General features: G+C 37.8%; 1 protein-coding gene across 4 annotated transcripts in view; it reads left to right on the top strand.

Annotated features, from left to right (window-relative positions):
- The window catches only part of LRRCC1 (leucine rich repeat and coiled-coil centrosomal protein 1), a 41563-nt gene extending 25630 nt beyond the window's left edge, over positions 1-15933 (top strand). For 3 of the 4 annotated variants that reach the window (XM_025393947.1, XM_025393946.1, XM_025393948.1), the window contains 7 exons: positions 2581-2766; positions 3528-3702; positions 5219-5382; positions 7611-7819; positions 7914-8051; positions 10975-11110; positions 15249-15933. In XM_025393947.1, coding sequence (XP_025249732.1) covers positions 2581-2766; positions 3528-3702; positions 5219-5382; positions 7611-7819; positions 7914-8051; positions 10975-11110; positions 15249-15371 — 1131 coding nt within the window. In that variant the 3' untranslated portion in view covers positions 15372-15933. The remainder of the gene's footprint in view (positions 1-2580; positions 2767-3527; positions 3703-5218; positions 5383-7610; positions 7820-7913; positions 8052-10974; positions 11111-15248) is intronic. The other variant, XM_025393945.1, reaches the window with a different exon arrangement.
- The last annotated feature ends 1538 nt before the right edge of the window (positions 15934-17471 follow it).

Below are 17471 nucleotides of genomic sequence, written 5' to 3' on the forward strand. Positions count from 1 at the left end.
CAGAAAACCTGAATTCCCTCCTGTTACTATAGAGTAGGGATTGGCAAAAACTAAAGCCCCCAGGCCAAATATGGCCCGCTGCCTATTTCTCTTTTAAGTAAAGCTTTATTGGAACAGAGCCATGCTCATTTTTTACTTTTTTTTTTTTTTTTTTTTTTGAGATGGAGTCTCACTCTCTCGCCCAGGCTGGAGTGGTGCAGTGGCATGATCTCGGCTCACTCCAATTTCTGCCTCCCAGATTCAAGCCATTCTCCTGTCTCAGCCTCCCAAGTAGCTGGGACTATAGTCACACGCCACCACACCTGCCTAATTTTTGTATTTTTAGTAGAGACAGGGTTTCACCATATTGGATAGGCTGGTCTCGAACTCCTGATCTCAGGTGATCCACCTGCCTCGGCCTCCCAAATTGCTGGGATTACAGGCGTGAGCCACTGTGCCCAGCCATAGTTGAGTACTTTCAACAGAGTTCATATGGCCTGGCCTGTATAGCCTAACAGTTTACTGTTTGGCACTTTCTAGAAAAAGTTTGGTAACCCTTGCTATAGAGGAATAATTGTGCTCCTCCGACCAGTCCCACCAAACGTATACTGGATCCCATTGCCTCTTCCCTACTTAAAGATATGGCTTCAGTAAGCCTTCTTTCTTGCTCTCTTACATCTGCAATTTTTCCCTCTATATTGGATCATTCCCTTCAGCATACAAACATGCTGTGATTTCTCTCATCTTAAAACTCACTTGATTCCATTTCTTCCTTTGACTACTATGTTGTTTCTCTGCTTCCATTTACAACAGAACATCTCAAAATTGGGCATTTGCTGTCTTTGATTTCTCTACTTCTCTCCTCTCCAACCTGCTCTCATCTGGCTTTTATCTCTATTGCTCTGCTAGCATTGTGCTATCAAAGCCACAAGCAATATCCACACTATGAAAGTTGTCAGTTAAGTTTGTCCTCATCTGATTTGACCTAGGTGTAGCATTAGACAGGGTTGATAGCTTTCTCCTCTTCCATACTCTTTCTTTGCTTGGTTTCCACCATACTGCATTTCTTGGTTTTCTTGGCTTTCCGTGACGTCACGTCTTTTCAGTCTCTCTTTGTTTATCTTATTTCTTCCACAATTTCATTATTGCAGTGCCCAGGTTTTCAGCCCTTAAATCCCTTTTCTTTTCTATACACACTCATTCTGTTAGTAAACTCCTCCAGCATCATTATATCTCCAGCCCGGATGTTTTGCATGAATTTTAAACTTCTATGACTAACCACCTATTTAACATATTCTACTTCACTGCTGATTTTATTACCAAACCTTCTACTTTGGACATTTCTCCTGTCCCAGTGAAAGACAACTCCATCCTTCTAGGTGCTTAAGCCAACAACAAAGTTATTGTTGATTACTCTTTCTCTGACACTACACATTCAGTACCTCAAGAGATTCTGTCACCATTATTTAAAAAATATACATGTGGCCAATTCTTACCACCTCTAACATAGCCACTCTGGTATGTCACATTATCTTATATTATATGAAGAGCTTTCAAGTTAATCTTCCTGCCTCTATCTTTCCCCTACCCCGCTCTGTTTATGCCAAACACAGCAGCTAGAGTGTTCTTTTAAAATACATGTTTGGTAATATGACTCCTCTCTTCAAAGACCTCCATTGTCCCTTCATTTTATTCAGAGTAGTGATCAAAACACTTAACAATCTAGCCCTCTGAGTTCATCTCCTACTACCTTCCCCTTCATTTATGCCACTCCAGTGACAGCAGCCTTCTTCCTAGTCCTCCAGTGTATCAGGCATATTCCTGCCTAAAACACTCCTTTCCCACACATTTGCATGGCTGCAGTCCCTGCCTTCTTCCAGTCATTGCTCCATTGTTGTATTCTCAGTGATTATGCCGGTTAAACTTGAACCCACATCTCCCAACACTTCACACACTTCACATCCTTCTAACCTTTTACCCAAGCATATAGTATCATCTAACATGATGTATAATTTATTATGCTTGTTGTTATATTGTCAGTCCCTGCCACCTAGAATTTAAGCTTTACAAAAGCAAAGATTTTAATCTGTGGTATTCACTGATGCATTTCAGTGCTTAGAGCAATATCTGGCCACCCAGGCTGGAGTGCAGTGGCGCTATCTCAGCTCACTGCAGCCTCCTCCTCCCGGGTTCAAGCCTCCCAAGTAGCTGGAATTTTACAGGCGTGCACCACCACACCTGGCTCATTTTTGTATTTTTAATAGAGATGGGGTTTCACCATTTTGGCCAGGCTGGTCTCAAACTCCTGACCTCAAGTGATCTGCCCTCCTTGGCCTCCCAAAGTGCTGGGATTACAGTCATGAGCCACCACGCCCAGCCCAAATAAATGATTTCTGGCTTTAGATTTGACACTAATTCCCTGGGTCACTTTAGGCAAATATAATCATCCTGGGTCTCTGTTCCATCATCTGGAAATTAGTAGATTGAAACAGATTATCTTTAAATCTTACTCTTTTGCTAAAACTGTGATACTGTTTCCAGAAGCAAATATTTTCTAATTATTTGGAGAACTGCCATTTATAATATAATTTTGGAATATAGGTTAAAGATGGTTTTGAAAATGTTGCAACTGAGTTAGCAAAGAGCAAACACGCTCTTATTTGGGCTCAACGAAAAGAAAATGAGTCTTCCTCTTTAATTAAAGATCTGACCTGTATGGTAAAGGAACAAAAAACAAAACTGGCAGAAGTTTCTAAATTGAAACAAGAAACAGCAGCAAATTTACAGGTAAGATTTTGCAACATTATATGTTTTAAAATTTTTTTATATTATTTTCTCAAGTAGGTTGTGATAATTTCAGGAAGTACACAAAAGGAACTTTTAAATGATACTAATTATATATTGCATATAAGAAAACTAGTACAACTAAAGAAATTAAGCTCATGATTTCACAAATTGTATTGCTCATGAGATAGCATTTAGGTAAAATAAGTAAATTAGTTTTAAGAAACATGTTCAGTTAAATAGGTGCGAGCAGTACAGTGATACAGCAAAAATTGTGAAAGTGATACTCAAATGGTTAAAGTTTGGGAAGCACCACTTGGATTGCTGATATTAATTTTGTGGTGGTGATGCTGGTGGTTTTAGATATACTTAGATGTAATAATCATTAAATTAATGTCTTTATTGCTGTTGTCTCAATTTTAAACATTAATGCTATTTTACCCAAAATTTATTTCTGGAAAGTGACTTTTAACACTATTGATATAAATGCTTGGTGAAAATTTTGAGTATTACAGGTATAGTTTCTCTTTAACAATTTTAGAGTAAAATTCAGATTGTTTAAAGGAGTGGTCTCTTAAATTCGGCTGTTTATTTCATGATCTACATTGGTCTTTAGTTACTAAAACTAAAACTTCTAATGTAAAATTTGGTAATGTTTACTTGTATTTGCTTATATAACATTTTTTCTCATTGTAAGATGGAAAAAATGGAAAATAAAGCACTTATTATAATAATTCTTATTTATCTTTTTTGGGAATATACAGAATCAAATCAACACCCTTGAAATTTTAATTGAAGATGACAAGCAGAAGAGTATTCAAATAGAACTTCTCAAGCACGAAAAAGTCCAGCTTATTTCTGAGCTAGCAGCCAAGGAATCACTAATATTTGGTTTAAGGACAGAAAGAAAAGTATGGGGACATGAGCTGGCACAACAGGGTAAAATTCTCAGATTTTCAAAGGGAAAATAGCTTATTCTTATAAGTGAGCAAATCTGGGTATGGGAGACAAAAAGGCTCAACTCTGCCTAAAGATGCCAAGAAAAAAGGCGACCCTTTATCTGGAAGAATAAGTAGGCATTTGCCAGCCGCAGGGGAATGAAGACCTCTTAGGAAATGAGAAATAGTTTATTATACCAATGAAGAAGTTATGGCTCTGATTTTTTAAATTTTTTTTCCCATGATAATTTGACAACTTTTCTGAAACGTGTTACTTTTACAAAGTAACATCTACATATATTGTTAAAAATATATATATATTTTTTTTTTGAGACAGAGTTTTGCTCTTGTTGCCCAGGCTGGAGTGTGATAGCTCAGTCTCAGCTCACTGCAACCTCTGCCTTCTGGGTTCAAGCGCTTCTCCTGCCTCAGCCTCCTGAGTAGCTGGGATTACAGCCATATGCCGCCACGCCTGGCTAATTTTTGTATTTTTAGTAGAGACGGAGTTTAACCATGTTGGCCAGGCTGGTCTGAAACTCCTGACCTCAGGAGATCCACCCACCTCGGCCTCCCAAAGGTCTGGGATTACAGGCATGAGCCACCGCACCTGGCCAAAAATAATTCTTATACAGTGATTTCAAGTTATTTGTACAGTATACACATTTAATTTTCTTTTCTGATATATGCAACATTTATTGTGCATGCACAAATTAAAATATTATATGAATGAAAGCTATTTTTCAGTAAATCCTCAGTCTCATTCCCTTTCCAATCTCTGTAAAGCAAGAGATATATACTGGGTTGTTTTTTTTTGTTTGTTTTTGTTTTTGTTTTTTTGCATTCACAGATACCTTTAAAATTATGAATAGCTAAATATTTGGGGTTTTTTGGGTTTTTTTTGAGATGAGTCTCACTCTGTTGCCCAGGCTGAAGTGCAGTTGTGTGATCTCAGCTCGCTGCAACCCTGCCTCCCAGGTTCAAGCAATTCTCCTGCCTCATCCTCCCCAGTAGCTGGGATTACAGGCATGCGCCACCACACCCAGCTAATTTTTTTGTATTTTTACTAGAGACAGCGTTTCACCATGTTGGCCAGCCTTGTTTCAAACTCCTGACCTCAAGTGGTCCGCCCACCTCAGCCTCCTAAAGTGCTAGGATTACAGGAGTGAGCAGCTGCGCCCAGCCAAGATATTCAGTTGTAATGGAGCATTGCTTATTCGTTCATTCTCTGTAGGAATTTTTAATATGCTCTTGTTTGTTTGAATGTCATAGCATGAATTAATATTACATATCTGAGTTACTTATTCTCAACTTTATTTGTGGTTTCAGGTTTTAAAATACCCACAAGTGTATAAGAGGCCTTTTTGTTTGCTTCCCTTTTCCTCTTCATATTGTACTATTATAAGCTATGATTCTTTATTTAGTTTTTTTTATTATTATATTACAGTTCGTTAGAGTTTAATAAGATACAAATCCCCAAGGTGTTTCAAAGTTTGTAATTGATGATTTTTGTTTCTTAGGATCTTCTCTAGCCCAAAATCGTGGCAAATTGGAGGCTCAAATTGAAAGTTTATCTAGAGAGAATGAATGTCTGCGAAAGACAAATGAAAGTGATAGTGATGCATTAAAAATAAAGTGCAAAATCATAGACGACCAAACTGAAACTATTAGAAAATTAAAAGATGTAAGTTTGACATTTTATTTTGGTTAAAGAGCAGATGGCAGGTTTGAAAATCTTTGGATCAAAGTATCCAAAAGTTGTTTTTCAGTGTTTTTCAACTGTTGTAAAATTTAGGGTAGACTATCATGCATTTCTTTTTATAATATTTGCCCTTTTGCTCTTAAAAAGTTCTACATGATATTTATTAATTTGGAATGAACTTTATTTCAGAATTTAATGGAGAATCTTATTATAGCCTTTGGAATAACTGGAAATACCCAGTGTCAATTAAGGGTTAGGAGTCACAAAATGAACATTTTATGTGTTTTTTTTTTGTTTTTTTGTTTTTGTTTTTTGTTCTTGTTCTTTTTCTTTTTTCTTTTTTTTTTTTTTTTATTATACTTTAAGTTCTAGGGTACATGTGCACAACGTACAGTTTTGTTACATATGTACACATGTGCCATGTTGGTGTGCTGCACCCATTAACTCGTCATTTACATTAGGTATATCTCCTAATGCAATCCCTCCCCCACCCCCTCCCCACAATAGGACCCGGGGTGTGATGCTCGCTTTCCTGTATCCAAGTGATCTCATTGTTCAGTTCCCACCTATGAGTGAGAAGATGCAGTATTTGGTTTTCTGTTCTTGCAATAGTTTGCTGAGAATGATGGTTTCCAGCTGCATCCATGTCCCTACAAAGGACACAAACTCATCCTTTTTTATGGCTGCATAGTATTCCATGGTGTATATGTGCCACATTTTCTTAATCCAGTCTATCATTGATGGACATTTGGGTTGATTCCAAGTCATTGCTATTGTGAATAGTGCTGCAATAAACATACGTGTGCATGTGTCTTTATAGCAGCATGACTTATAATCCTTTGGGTATATATCCAGTAATGGGATGGCTGGGTCAAATGGTATTTCTAGTTCTAGATCCTTGAGGAATCGCCAGACTGTTTTCCACAATGGTTGAACTAGTTTACAGTCCCACCAATAGTGTAAAAGTGTTCCTGTTTCTCCACATCCTCTCCAGCACCTGTTGTTTCCTGACTTTTTAATGATCGCCATTCTAACTGGTGTGAGATGGTATCTCATTGTGGTTTTGATTTGCATTTCTCTGATGGCGAGTGATGATGAGCATTTTTTCATGTGTCTGTTGGCTGTATGAATGTCTTCTTTTGAGAAGTGTCTGTTCATATCCTTTGCCCACTTTTTGATGGGGTTGTTTGGTTTTTTCTTATAAATTTGTTTGAGTTCTTTATAGGTTCTGGATATTAGTCCTTTGTCAGATGAGTAGATTACAAAAATTTTCTCCCATTCTGTAGGTTGCCTGTTCACTCTGCTGGTAGTTTCCTTTGCTGTGCAGAAGCTCTTTAGTTTAATGAGATCCCATTTGTCAATTTCGGCTTTTGTTGCCGTTGCTTTTGGTGTTTTAGACATGAAGTCCTTGCCCATGCCTATGTCCTGAATGGTATTACCTAGGTTTTCTTCTAGGGTTTTTATGGTTTTAGGTCTAACATTTAAGTCTCTAATCCATCTTGAATTAATTTTCTTATAACGAGTAAGGAAATGATCCAGGAAATGATCCAGTTTCAGCTTTCTACTTATGGCTAGTCAATTTTCCCAGCACCATTTATTAGATAGGGAATCCTTTCCCCATTTCTTGTTTTTGTCAGGTTTGTCAAAGATCAGATGGCTGTAGATGTGTGGGATTATTTCTGAGGGCTCTGTTCTGTTCCATTGGTCTATATCTCTGTTTTGGTACCAGTACCATGCTGTGTTTTTTTTGTTTTTTTGTTTTTTTTGGTTTTTTTTTGAGACGGAGTCTCTCTGTGTCTTCCAGGCTGGAGTGCAGTGGTGCGATCTTGGCTCACTGCAAGCTCTGCCTCCCAGGTTTACGCCATTCTCCCGCCTCAGCCTCCCAAGTAGCTGGGACTATAGGTGCCCGCTACCATGCCCAGCTAGTTTTTTGTATTTTTAGTAGAGACGGGGTTTCACCATGTTAGCCAGGATGGTCTCGATCTCCTGACCTTGTGATCCACCCACCTCGGCCTCCCAAAGTGCTGGGATTACAGGCTTGAGCCACCGCGCCCAGCAACCATGCTGTTTTGGTTACTGTAGCCTTGTAGTATAGTTTGAAGCATTTTATGTGTTTAAAATATTATTTAAAAGGATAAACCATATCTAATTAACCAGAATATGAAGTATTTAAAGTTAATAAAAACAAAGTACCAATTTTTGTCTTGAAGTGTTTACAAGAAAAAGATGAACACATCAAAAGATTACAAGAAAAGATCACAGAAATAGAAAAATGCACTCAAGAACAACTTGATGAAAAATCCTCACAACTGGATGAGATACTTGAGAAGTTAGAAAGGCACAATGAAAGAAAAGAAAAACTAAAACAACAGTTGAAAGGAAAGGAAGTAGAACTTGAAGAAATTAGAAAAGCTTACAGGTATTATATAGTACAGTGTTTCCCACTGAGAAATAAAATGTGGCTTAATAATTTAATAAACCCTATTTATTTTTCAAATTACTTCTCATATTAGTACACTGAATCGGAAGTGGCATGATAAAGGAGAACTTCTGTGTCATCTTGAAACACAAGTAAAAGAAGTGAAAGAAAAATTTGAAAACAAGGAAAAGAAACTTAAAGCGGAAAGAGACAAAAGTATTGAACTACAAAAGTAAGCATTAAGTTCTAAAGGATTTGAGATCTCCTTAATCATAAACACTGTGGAATGGGTGAAATATGTATAAAGAGAGGAGGGCTAAAAATCTCGTAGGACATAGTTATTTGCCAAGAAGTTTATTTCCATTTCATCTGTAAAATGAAGATAGCAGTAGCACCTACCTTAAATTTTAGATAAGAGGTTGACATTTTATATATATATGTGTATATTTATGAATAGATATAGCTTATATGAATTATCTAGTTCTTAGAACAGTGCTTGGCACATAAGAATTGCTATATGAGGCAGGCCACATGTGGTGGCTCACGCCTGCAATCCCAGCACTTTGGGAGGCCAAGGTAGGTGGATCACCTGAGATCAGGAGTTCGAGACCAGCCTGGTCAACACAGTGAAACCCCATCTCCACTAAAAATAGAAAAAATTAGCTGGACAGGGTGGCAGGCGCCTGTAATCCCAGCTACTCAGGAGGCTGAAGCCAGAGAATCACTTGAACCTGGGAGGTGGAGGTTGCAGTGAGCCGAGATCACACCATTATACTCCAGCCTGGGCAACAAGAGCGAAACTTTGTCTCAAAAAAAAAAAAAAAAAATTGCTATGTGAACATTTTGTTTTTATTATGATGAGCATTTTAAACTGTATTTGAATGAAAGCAGCTAGTGATATTTTAGTTGTTGTAAGTGAAATTTAGAGGAGACTGCCAGTTGACTACCAGGGGCAGTGAGCTCCTGAGGAGGCTAGAGGACATTTAGATAGCAGTTGCCAGTACAAGCTGAGAATGAGAGCCAATTTTTTTGTTTGTTTTTCCGAGACGGAGTTTCGCTCTTATTGCCCAGGCTGGAGTGCAATGGCGCAATCTGGGCTCCCTGCAACTTCCGCCTCCTGGGTTCAAGCAATTCTCCTGCCTCAGTCTCCCAAGTAGCTGGGATTACAGACATGCACTACCACACCCAGCTAATTTTTTGTATTTTTAGTAGAGACGGGGTTTCACCATTTTGGCCAGTCTGGTCTCGAACTCCTGACCTCAGGTGACCCACCCGCCTCAGCCTGACAAAGGGCTGGGATTACAGGCATGAGCCACCATGCCCGGCCAAGAGCCGATTTTAAAGAGAGGAAATAAAATGTGTACCTGGTTGCCACTGTTATGTGGGTTCCATAAAATACTCAAGAGGAAATAAGGTTTTACTGTGTTAAATAATATAACTAAACTTGTTAAAAATAATTTATACAGTTGGAACCTTCAAAATTAAGTAGCACAGCTTCATGATTAGTTCTTGTGTGAAGACAGAGTGATACAGATAACATGGCTATGGATAGCCCAAAAATCTCACTTAAAGGTAGGTTCTAATTATGTCAAATCTAATGTAACCTGGAATTTGATTTCTTGTTGTGATTCAGTCTAATGGGAAAGTGTTGTTACACTGCAGAAAGTTTTGGTTGATAGCACAGTTGTTTTCTGTTGATAGATCCTGTTCCACTTTGCTTTCAACAAGTACTAAAACAAGAACCTTGGCTTGGAATCTGTTGCAGTTTTTTATCCTGCCAGTAACAAATTTACAGTTAGGAGTCTTTCAGATTCTAAAAGAAAGTCATATTCTATAATTAGCAAAAAACTAGTAAAAATTATAAAACCTAGCAATCGTTAGACTCTTTTCCATTGCATTATTCATTATACCATTAATATAAAAATGCAGACCTGATTTTATACATGAATTGTCTTTATGACTAAGACTGCTATAAATACTTTTTAATTTAATGGAATTGTAATAAAATAAGCCAATTATTATTAATAATAACAGGTTTTACTTGTATAGCTTTTTACAATTTATAGGTTGATTTCTTCTATCTTATTTTGAACCCAATAGTAATCCTGTAAGTTTGGCAGAACAGGCAGGATTGTCCTGTTTTATAGTTGAAAAACTCAGCTTGTGACTTGCCCCTAGTCACTTGGCTACTAAGTGGTACAATTTTAAAAAGGCTTTTGATGCATGTTCCTTATGTTCAATCTGTTATATTACTGATTGCTGTACCAAAACCAGAAAATGTGTTCTTTTTATGAACATTACTTTTTTAATAGCATTATTTGTATTTATATAAAGAAATTGTTTTGCCTCCAGGATACTTTTAGCATGAAAATTTTGTGAATACCATTTAATGTGTTTTGTCCACTAAGCATTACCATAAGGAAGCCACAAATACATGTTCATAAACTTAAACCATCTGTAGTATGCACTTCTCAAATTATCACATTGAAAACCTAGAGAAAAAAGATTGATAGTAGTCATCATTTGTGAAGGTGCTTATAAACTATACCCTTAAGCCAGATGGTGGCTCACCTCTGTAATGCCAGCACTTTGGGAAGCCAAGGTGGGCAGATCACTTTAGGCCAGGAGTTCAAGACCAGCCTATCCAACATAGTGAAACCCTGTCTGTACTAAAAATACAGAAAATTAGCTGGGCCATGGTGGTGCACAGCCTGTAATCTCAGTTACTTGGGAGGCTGAGGCATGAGAATCACTTGAACCTGGGAGCCAGAGGTTGCTTTGAGCCATGATCATGCCACTGCACTCCAACCTGGGTGACACAGCCAGACCCTGTCTCAAAAATAAAATAAAATTAAAAACTATACTCTAAGACTCAAAATAAATTGGGAAACAGAATATTCTAACTTTCAGAAAATGAAAATGTAACAAATATTAGTGATATATGATCCTAACCTAATTGTTACCCTAATAGATTTTGCTAGATGATGAACTACTTATATCTTTAGTTACCCTGTAATAGCCCTTTGATATTTTCATAATACTGAGTTACATTTTCATTAGTATGAATGTGAGCCACCCGAGAAGAAATAACATCCTAATCTATACATTCACACCACATATACACATATATATGTGGGTGTTCTTGTTTTTTTAAGGAATGCAATGGAAAAGCTTCATAGTATGGATGATGCTTTTAAAAAACAAGTTGATGCAATTGTTGAAGCTCATCAAGCTGAAATAGCGCAACTGGCAAATGAAAAGCAGAAGTGTATTGATTCTGCAAATTTAAAGGTACTGTAAGTAAAATTCACTTCAGTAATCAGTATATTACATGACTATAGCTAAGTAAGTTAGATCTTCGAGAATTATAAAGAGAAAAGGCAACATGATCTCATGACCAAATAGATATGAAGAATGTTACCAAAACTATCATGAAACCAGGGTAAAATGTTAGTAATACTTAGATTAATTGTAGAACATAATTCTAATTTCTAAACAAAAATTGTACATTGGATTCTAATGTGTACTTTCTCTGCTCTCTGGATAAAAATTTCATATCTAATCTTGGATAGAAGTCTGTTTGGTTACACATAGGCAGGGTGAGAATCGGAATATATTAAACATAATCCATCACCATCTTGGAAAAAGTTATCAAAGAGTACTAGGGTTCAAGACTATCAACTTTATTATCTCAATATGATTAACAAAATAATGAGTTTAGAGTGATGCTAAATCACAGGCAAACATCAGAAGCACCTATGAAGCTTTTTAATAATACGTACTCAGGCCGGGCGCGGTGGCTCATGCATGTAATCCCAGCACTTTGGGAGGCCGAGGCGGGCAGATCAGGTCAGGAGATCAAGACCATCCTGGCCAATATGGTGAAACCCTGTCTCTACTAAAACTACAAAAATTAGCTGGGCGTGGTGGTGGGCACCTGTAAATCCAGCTACTCGAGAGGCTGAGGCAGGAGAATGCCTTGAACCCGGGAGGTGGAGGTTGCGGTGAGCCGAGATCGTGCCACTGCACTCCAGCCTGGTGACAAAGCAAGATTCTGTCTTTAAAAAAAAAAACAAAAAACACCGTATTCATGAACTTCCCCTCAGAGACTCATTCACTAAGTCTGAAGTCAGACTAAGGTATTTTTTTTATTTCACAGGTGATTCTTATGTGACCTCTCTGGTGAGATAATTATGAATTTCCATTTTTTCCTGCTTCTGAAATGGTAATAAGAAACTAAGGTATCTGTAAAACTGGAGATACAGAAATCAGCAACTATAAAAGAGTGCACCAACAGAAAGGCAAAGTAATGCTCCATATAGAAATTATATGACTGGGTGCCATGGCTCAAGCCTGTAATCCCAGTAGAGGCCGAGGCTGGTGGATCAGTTGAGCTAAGGAATTCATGACCAGCCTGGCCAACATGGTGAAACCCCATCTCCACTAAAAATACAAAAATTAGCTGGATGTTGTGGCACATGCCTGTAGTTGCAGCTATTTGGGAGACTGAGGTCACAGGATCACTTTAGCCTAGGAGGCGGAGATTTCAGTGCTCCGAGATTGTGCCACGCTGCACTCCAGCCTGGACTACAGAGTGAGACCCTGTCTCAAAAAAAAAAAATCATAATCATAATCAAGGTTGTTGTTTAAATGACATTATCCTCAGGACTCTGTGCAAAGAAGAAGAGGGAGTAAGGTCTTTGGAAATAATCGCAATAAGAGTATAACTTGTCCAAACTTTAGTCTTTTGTTTCATGTGAACAGATATTCCAAATATTTTACTTAAAAACTACCAAATGCAGGCCAGGCGCGGTGGCTCACACCTGTGATCCCAGCACTTTGGGAGGCTGAGGTGGGTGGATCATCTGAGGCTGGGAGTTCAAGACCAGCCTGACCAACATGGAGAAACCTCATCTCTACTAAAAATACAAAATTAGCTGGGCATGGTAGCACATGCCTGTAATCCAGGTACTCAGGAGGCTAAGGCAGGAGAATTGCTTGAACCCGGGAGGCAGAGGTTGCAGTGAGCCGAGATCACACCATTGCACTCCAGTCTGGGCAAAAGAGTGAAACTCTGTCTGAAAATAAAAAAAAAGCTACCAAATGTAGACTGGGCATGGTGGCTTAACACCTGTAATCCCAACACTTACTAGGAGGTTGAGGTTGAGGTGGAAGTATCACTCAAGACCAGGAATTCAAGACCAGCCTGGGCAACATAGCAAGATCTCGTCTCTACAAAAAAAAAAATGTGTTAATTATCCTGGCATAGTGGTACACGCCTGTGGACCTGTCTGTTCAGGAGGCTGAGATGTGAGGATTGCTTGAGCCCAGGAGTTTGAGACTATGGTGAGCTATGATTATACCACTGCACTCCAGCCTGGGTGACAGCAATATCCTATCTCAAAATTTTAAAAATCTACCAAATGTTTAACAAGGGTACATCAGGTAATACTAAATAAGGATTAAACCTTAAATAAGGTTACAGGTAATACTAAGTAAGTTAATACTAAGTAAGGTTTAAGTATTAACCTCAATACTAAATAAGTTTAAGGTTTAAACACTTAAGGGAAGTGTTTCAAGTAATATCAAAGGGAAGAGTTTTAGAAATAGCACTAGAGGCCGGGCACGGTGGCTCAAGCCTGTAATCCCAGCACTTTGGGAGGCCGAGACGGGCGGATCACGAGGTCAGGAGATCGAGACCATCCTGGCTAACCCGGTGAAACCCCGTCTCTACTAAACAAAAAAAAAAACTAGCCAGGTGAGGTGGCGGGCGCCTGTAGTCCCAGCTACTCGGGAGGCTGAGGCAGGAGAATGGCGTAAACCCGAGAGGCGGAGCTTGCAGTGAGCTGAGATCCAGCCACTGCACTTCAGCCTGGGCGACAGACAGAGACTCCGTCTCAAAAAAAAAAAAAAAAAAATGAAATAGCGCTAGAGCTTAAATATGATATATGATCATTGGGTTTGTAGGCCGGGGATTATGAGGTATCAGATAGTGGTGATTATTTAGGAGAAATACTAGTTTTCTAAGGCAAAAGAGATTGAGAGATCTATATTAGGGGTTAGGAAGCATGAAGTAAACATAAAAAGATGGTCATATTGGTAACATTATCAGAAGTGTTACGATATCGTAGGAAAGACAATTTCAATTAGAAGTTAACGATATCAACTACAGCTACTCCTAGGAGAATGTAGGTTAGGAATAAATGATAAAATGATCTCTCAAAAAGATGGCAATATATAACCACCAACAGCATTTTTAGAAAAGCTGTAGGCACTACATTAAAGATAGGGTTTCTTTGGGGAAGGAGGTTATTTCAGTTTTAAAAATCTATAAGGAACTGGTGTTTAAGCTGAACTTGTGACTCAGCATTGATAAGCAGCATAGGACTGTAGAAGGATTAATCAAAAGCATGGGATTCTGTCCTAGCTATGATATATAGAAACTGTACAACCATAAACAAATTTTCTAAGCTCTAAAATAGAGTTAAAATTGTGTGTGTGTGTGTATGTGTCTGTATGTGTATATATATATATATATATTTTGGAGATGGAGTTTCACTCTTCTTCTGGCTGGAGTGCAGTGGTGCTATCTCGCCTTACTGCAACCTCCACCTCCTGGGTTCAAGTGACTCTCCTCCCTCAGCTTCCCGAGTAGCTGGGTTACAGGTATACCACCACACCCGGCTGATTTTGTATTTTTAGCAGAGGCAGGGTTTCACCATGTTGGCCAGGCTGGTCTCGAACTCCTGACCTCAAGTGATCTGCCCACTTCAGCCTCCCAAAGTGCTGGGATTACAGGTGTGAGCCACCACACCTGGCCAAGTTAAACTATATTTCCATGTCTTGGCCAAGCGCGATGGCTCACACCTGTAATCCCAGCACTTTGGGAGGCCAAGGTGGGCGGGTCATGAGGTCAGGAGATGAGACCATCCTGGCTAACATGGTGAAATCCCCATCTCTACTAAAAATACAAAGAAAAAAATTAGCCGGGCGTGGTAGCGGGTGCCTGTAGTCCCAGCTACTCGGGAATCTGAGGCAGGAGAATAGCATGAACCTGGGAAGCAGAGCTTGCAGTGAGCAGAGATCGCGCCACTGCACTCCAGCCTGGGCAACAGAGCGAGACTCCGTCTCAAAACAAGGAAAAATATATATATATAGAGAGAGAGAGAGAGAGCCATGTCTTTTTCACAAGAAGTTTATGAAAACTAAGTAGATAATATTTTAATTCATGAAAGTACTTTGTATACTGTATAAATACTGTATTTTTCCTATTAGCATTTGAGCAAGTTACATTTTACTGTCATTTCTTCAAATACATCACAAATTTCAAAATGTGTAAGAATAAATTGTGGACCTTTTCTTTCAGAATGCATTTTAAAAATACATTTTCTTTAAGAAATTAAAATGTAAAATTTACATGTCAATTTAGGTCCATCAAATTGAAAAAGAAATGCGTGAACTTTTGGAAGAAACGTGCAAGAACAAAAGAACAATGGAAGCAAAAATTAAGCAACTTGCTTTTGCTTTAAGTGAAATTCAGCAAGATATGTGATGGTTCTGAGAATGAATTTAATTGAAATGGACCAGCAGACCTATTGTAAAAATGATTAAATATTGTAATAGTAGTAACTGCTATGACTTTGAAATGTCTCTTTCTACACATTTCTTTATGAATATATTTTTAAAGACTTTTGATCAAGTATTTATTAATTGTATAGGTTTTTTATAATAAACTGTTGACAGTTTTGTCTATTAGAAAAAAACTGTCATAACTAGACTTAGCATTTTTCTTGTTTCTGTACTATACGTTGTTTGGTAATTACACATTTGCCTACAAATTTGTAAATGAAAAGATTAGTATTTTGACTATATGAGGTGAAATATTTTAATCGTTGTCTTATTGTGATGATGAAGAACTAATTATTGTCATTTAGTTGATGTAGCTCAATTCTTTTAAAGTGCTTATGTTGCCAAAAAGCATTTGAAATCTGTATGATAAAAGATGTGGAATTCTTAAGAAAGTATATGTAGCCATCTCCACATCACTCATTATAACCCCTTTTTTTATAATGCATATATCTTTTCATTAAAGATTACATTTAAGGTTTTATAACTATTGTCTGTTCCTGAAGAGGAACACCACTGTTCTACCTTCATTCTCCCTTCTAGTCACCGTATATGAAGAAATTCTGATATTGTAACTGGAAGCAGTAACTCATTTCATTCCATACCAGGTCATTACGGTATTACTATTTCACTTTTGTCAGATCATATGCTATGTATGCAGAACAAAAGTCTGAAGTACTATGCCCCTCTTCTATTTCTAAAAGGAAGAAAATATACATTTTCTTGATATCGGTACTGAACTAAGATTTTAAAAGTAAATGGAACAAAAATAATTTAAGTGCTTCATAAGGAGGAGGCCCCATTTCATTATAGATAATCTTTGTGTTGAAATTTGTGAGACAACATCAAACATAACAACATGTATGATGGGAGTCTTAGAAGAGGGGTGAATATTTGGAGAAGTAATGGCTGAAAACTTCCCCAGTTTGACTTAAAATACCCTACATGGCTGGGAGCAGTGGCTCATACCTGTAATTCCAGCAGTTTGGAAGACCGAGGCAGGAGGATTGTTTGCAGCCAGGAGTTAAGACACCAGCCTGGGCAACATAGTGAGCCCTCTCTCTTAAACCACAAACAAACAAACAAAAATCTACAAATACAAGGTTTCGGTAAAGCCTGGGGTAAACATAGAACGACATCTAGACTTTATAGTGAAACTGTTAGGGAAGCTCTTGAAAGGAGCAAGAAAATATTCTCATATAGAGGAACAACAGTTTAACAGCTGACTTATCAGAAACAGTGGAGACCAGAGGCAGTGGCAATGTATTTGACATGCTGGAAGAAAAGGAACTGAATCTAGAATTCTACAGCTAGCAAAACTGTTCTTCAAAGTAAATGCAAAATAAAGACATTCTCAGATTAATGAAGACCAAGAAAGTGTATTGATAGCCAGCCTGCCTTAAAAGCTGAAGAAAACCTAAAGGCTTCAAAGAAATGATACCAGAAAGTGACTCAAATCCATTGAAAGAAATTAGTATTATAAAAAGTAAAATTTGTGGATAAATTTTTACATAAAAGACAATGTATTTTTCTTCTTTTAGCTAGAAGACACAAAGGAATGATAACTATTGTTGAATTTATAAAATATGTAACACGACAAAAATGGCATAAAGTTGGGGGAAGAAAATAGAGCTATATTTCAGAAAAGTTTACCGGATGAAATTAATAAAGATGGCTGCATTAAATTAAAATGCATATTGTCATCACTAGAACAGCCACTAAGAAAATAATACAGTTTAAAAATGAACACTGGAAATTCCACTTCTGGAATAACTAAATAAGGACTTCTGCAGACCTGTTTCCCACCAAAACCTTAACTGGTGAAAAGTACTTTAAAACAGCCATTTAAAATCACTGAAAATTATCCTTAGGGTATACAGCAAAAGAAGAAACATTTATTTGAGAAAAATGTAAATTCAGTAAGAATGGCAAAAACCTGTGGCACTGAACCAAGATCATGTCTCACCCTCAGCTCAGCCTGATGGCAGCTTCACAGTAAATGGAGCTCCTGGCCAAGAAGATAAGA

This window comes from Theropithecus gelada, chromosome 8 (assembly GCF_003255815.1).
Source record: "Theropithecus gelada isolate Dixy chromosome 8, Tgel_1.0, whole genome shotgun sequence".
In the NCBI taxonomy this organism is placed as follows: Eukaryota; Metazoa; Chordata; class Mammalia; order Primates; family Cercopithecidae; genus Theropithecus; species Theropithecus gelada.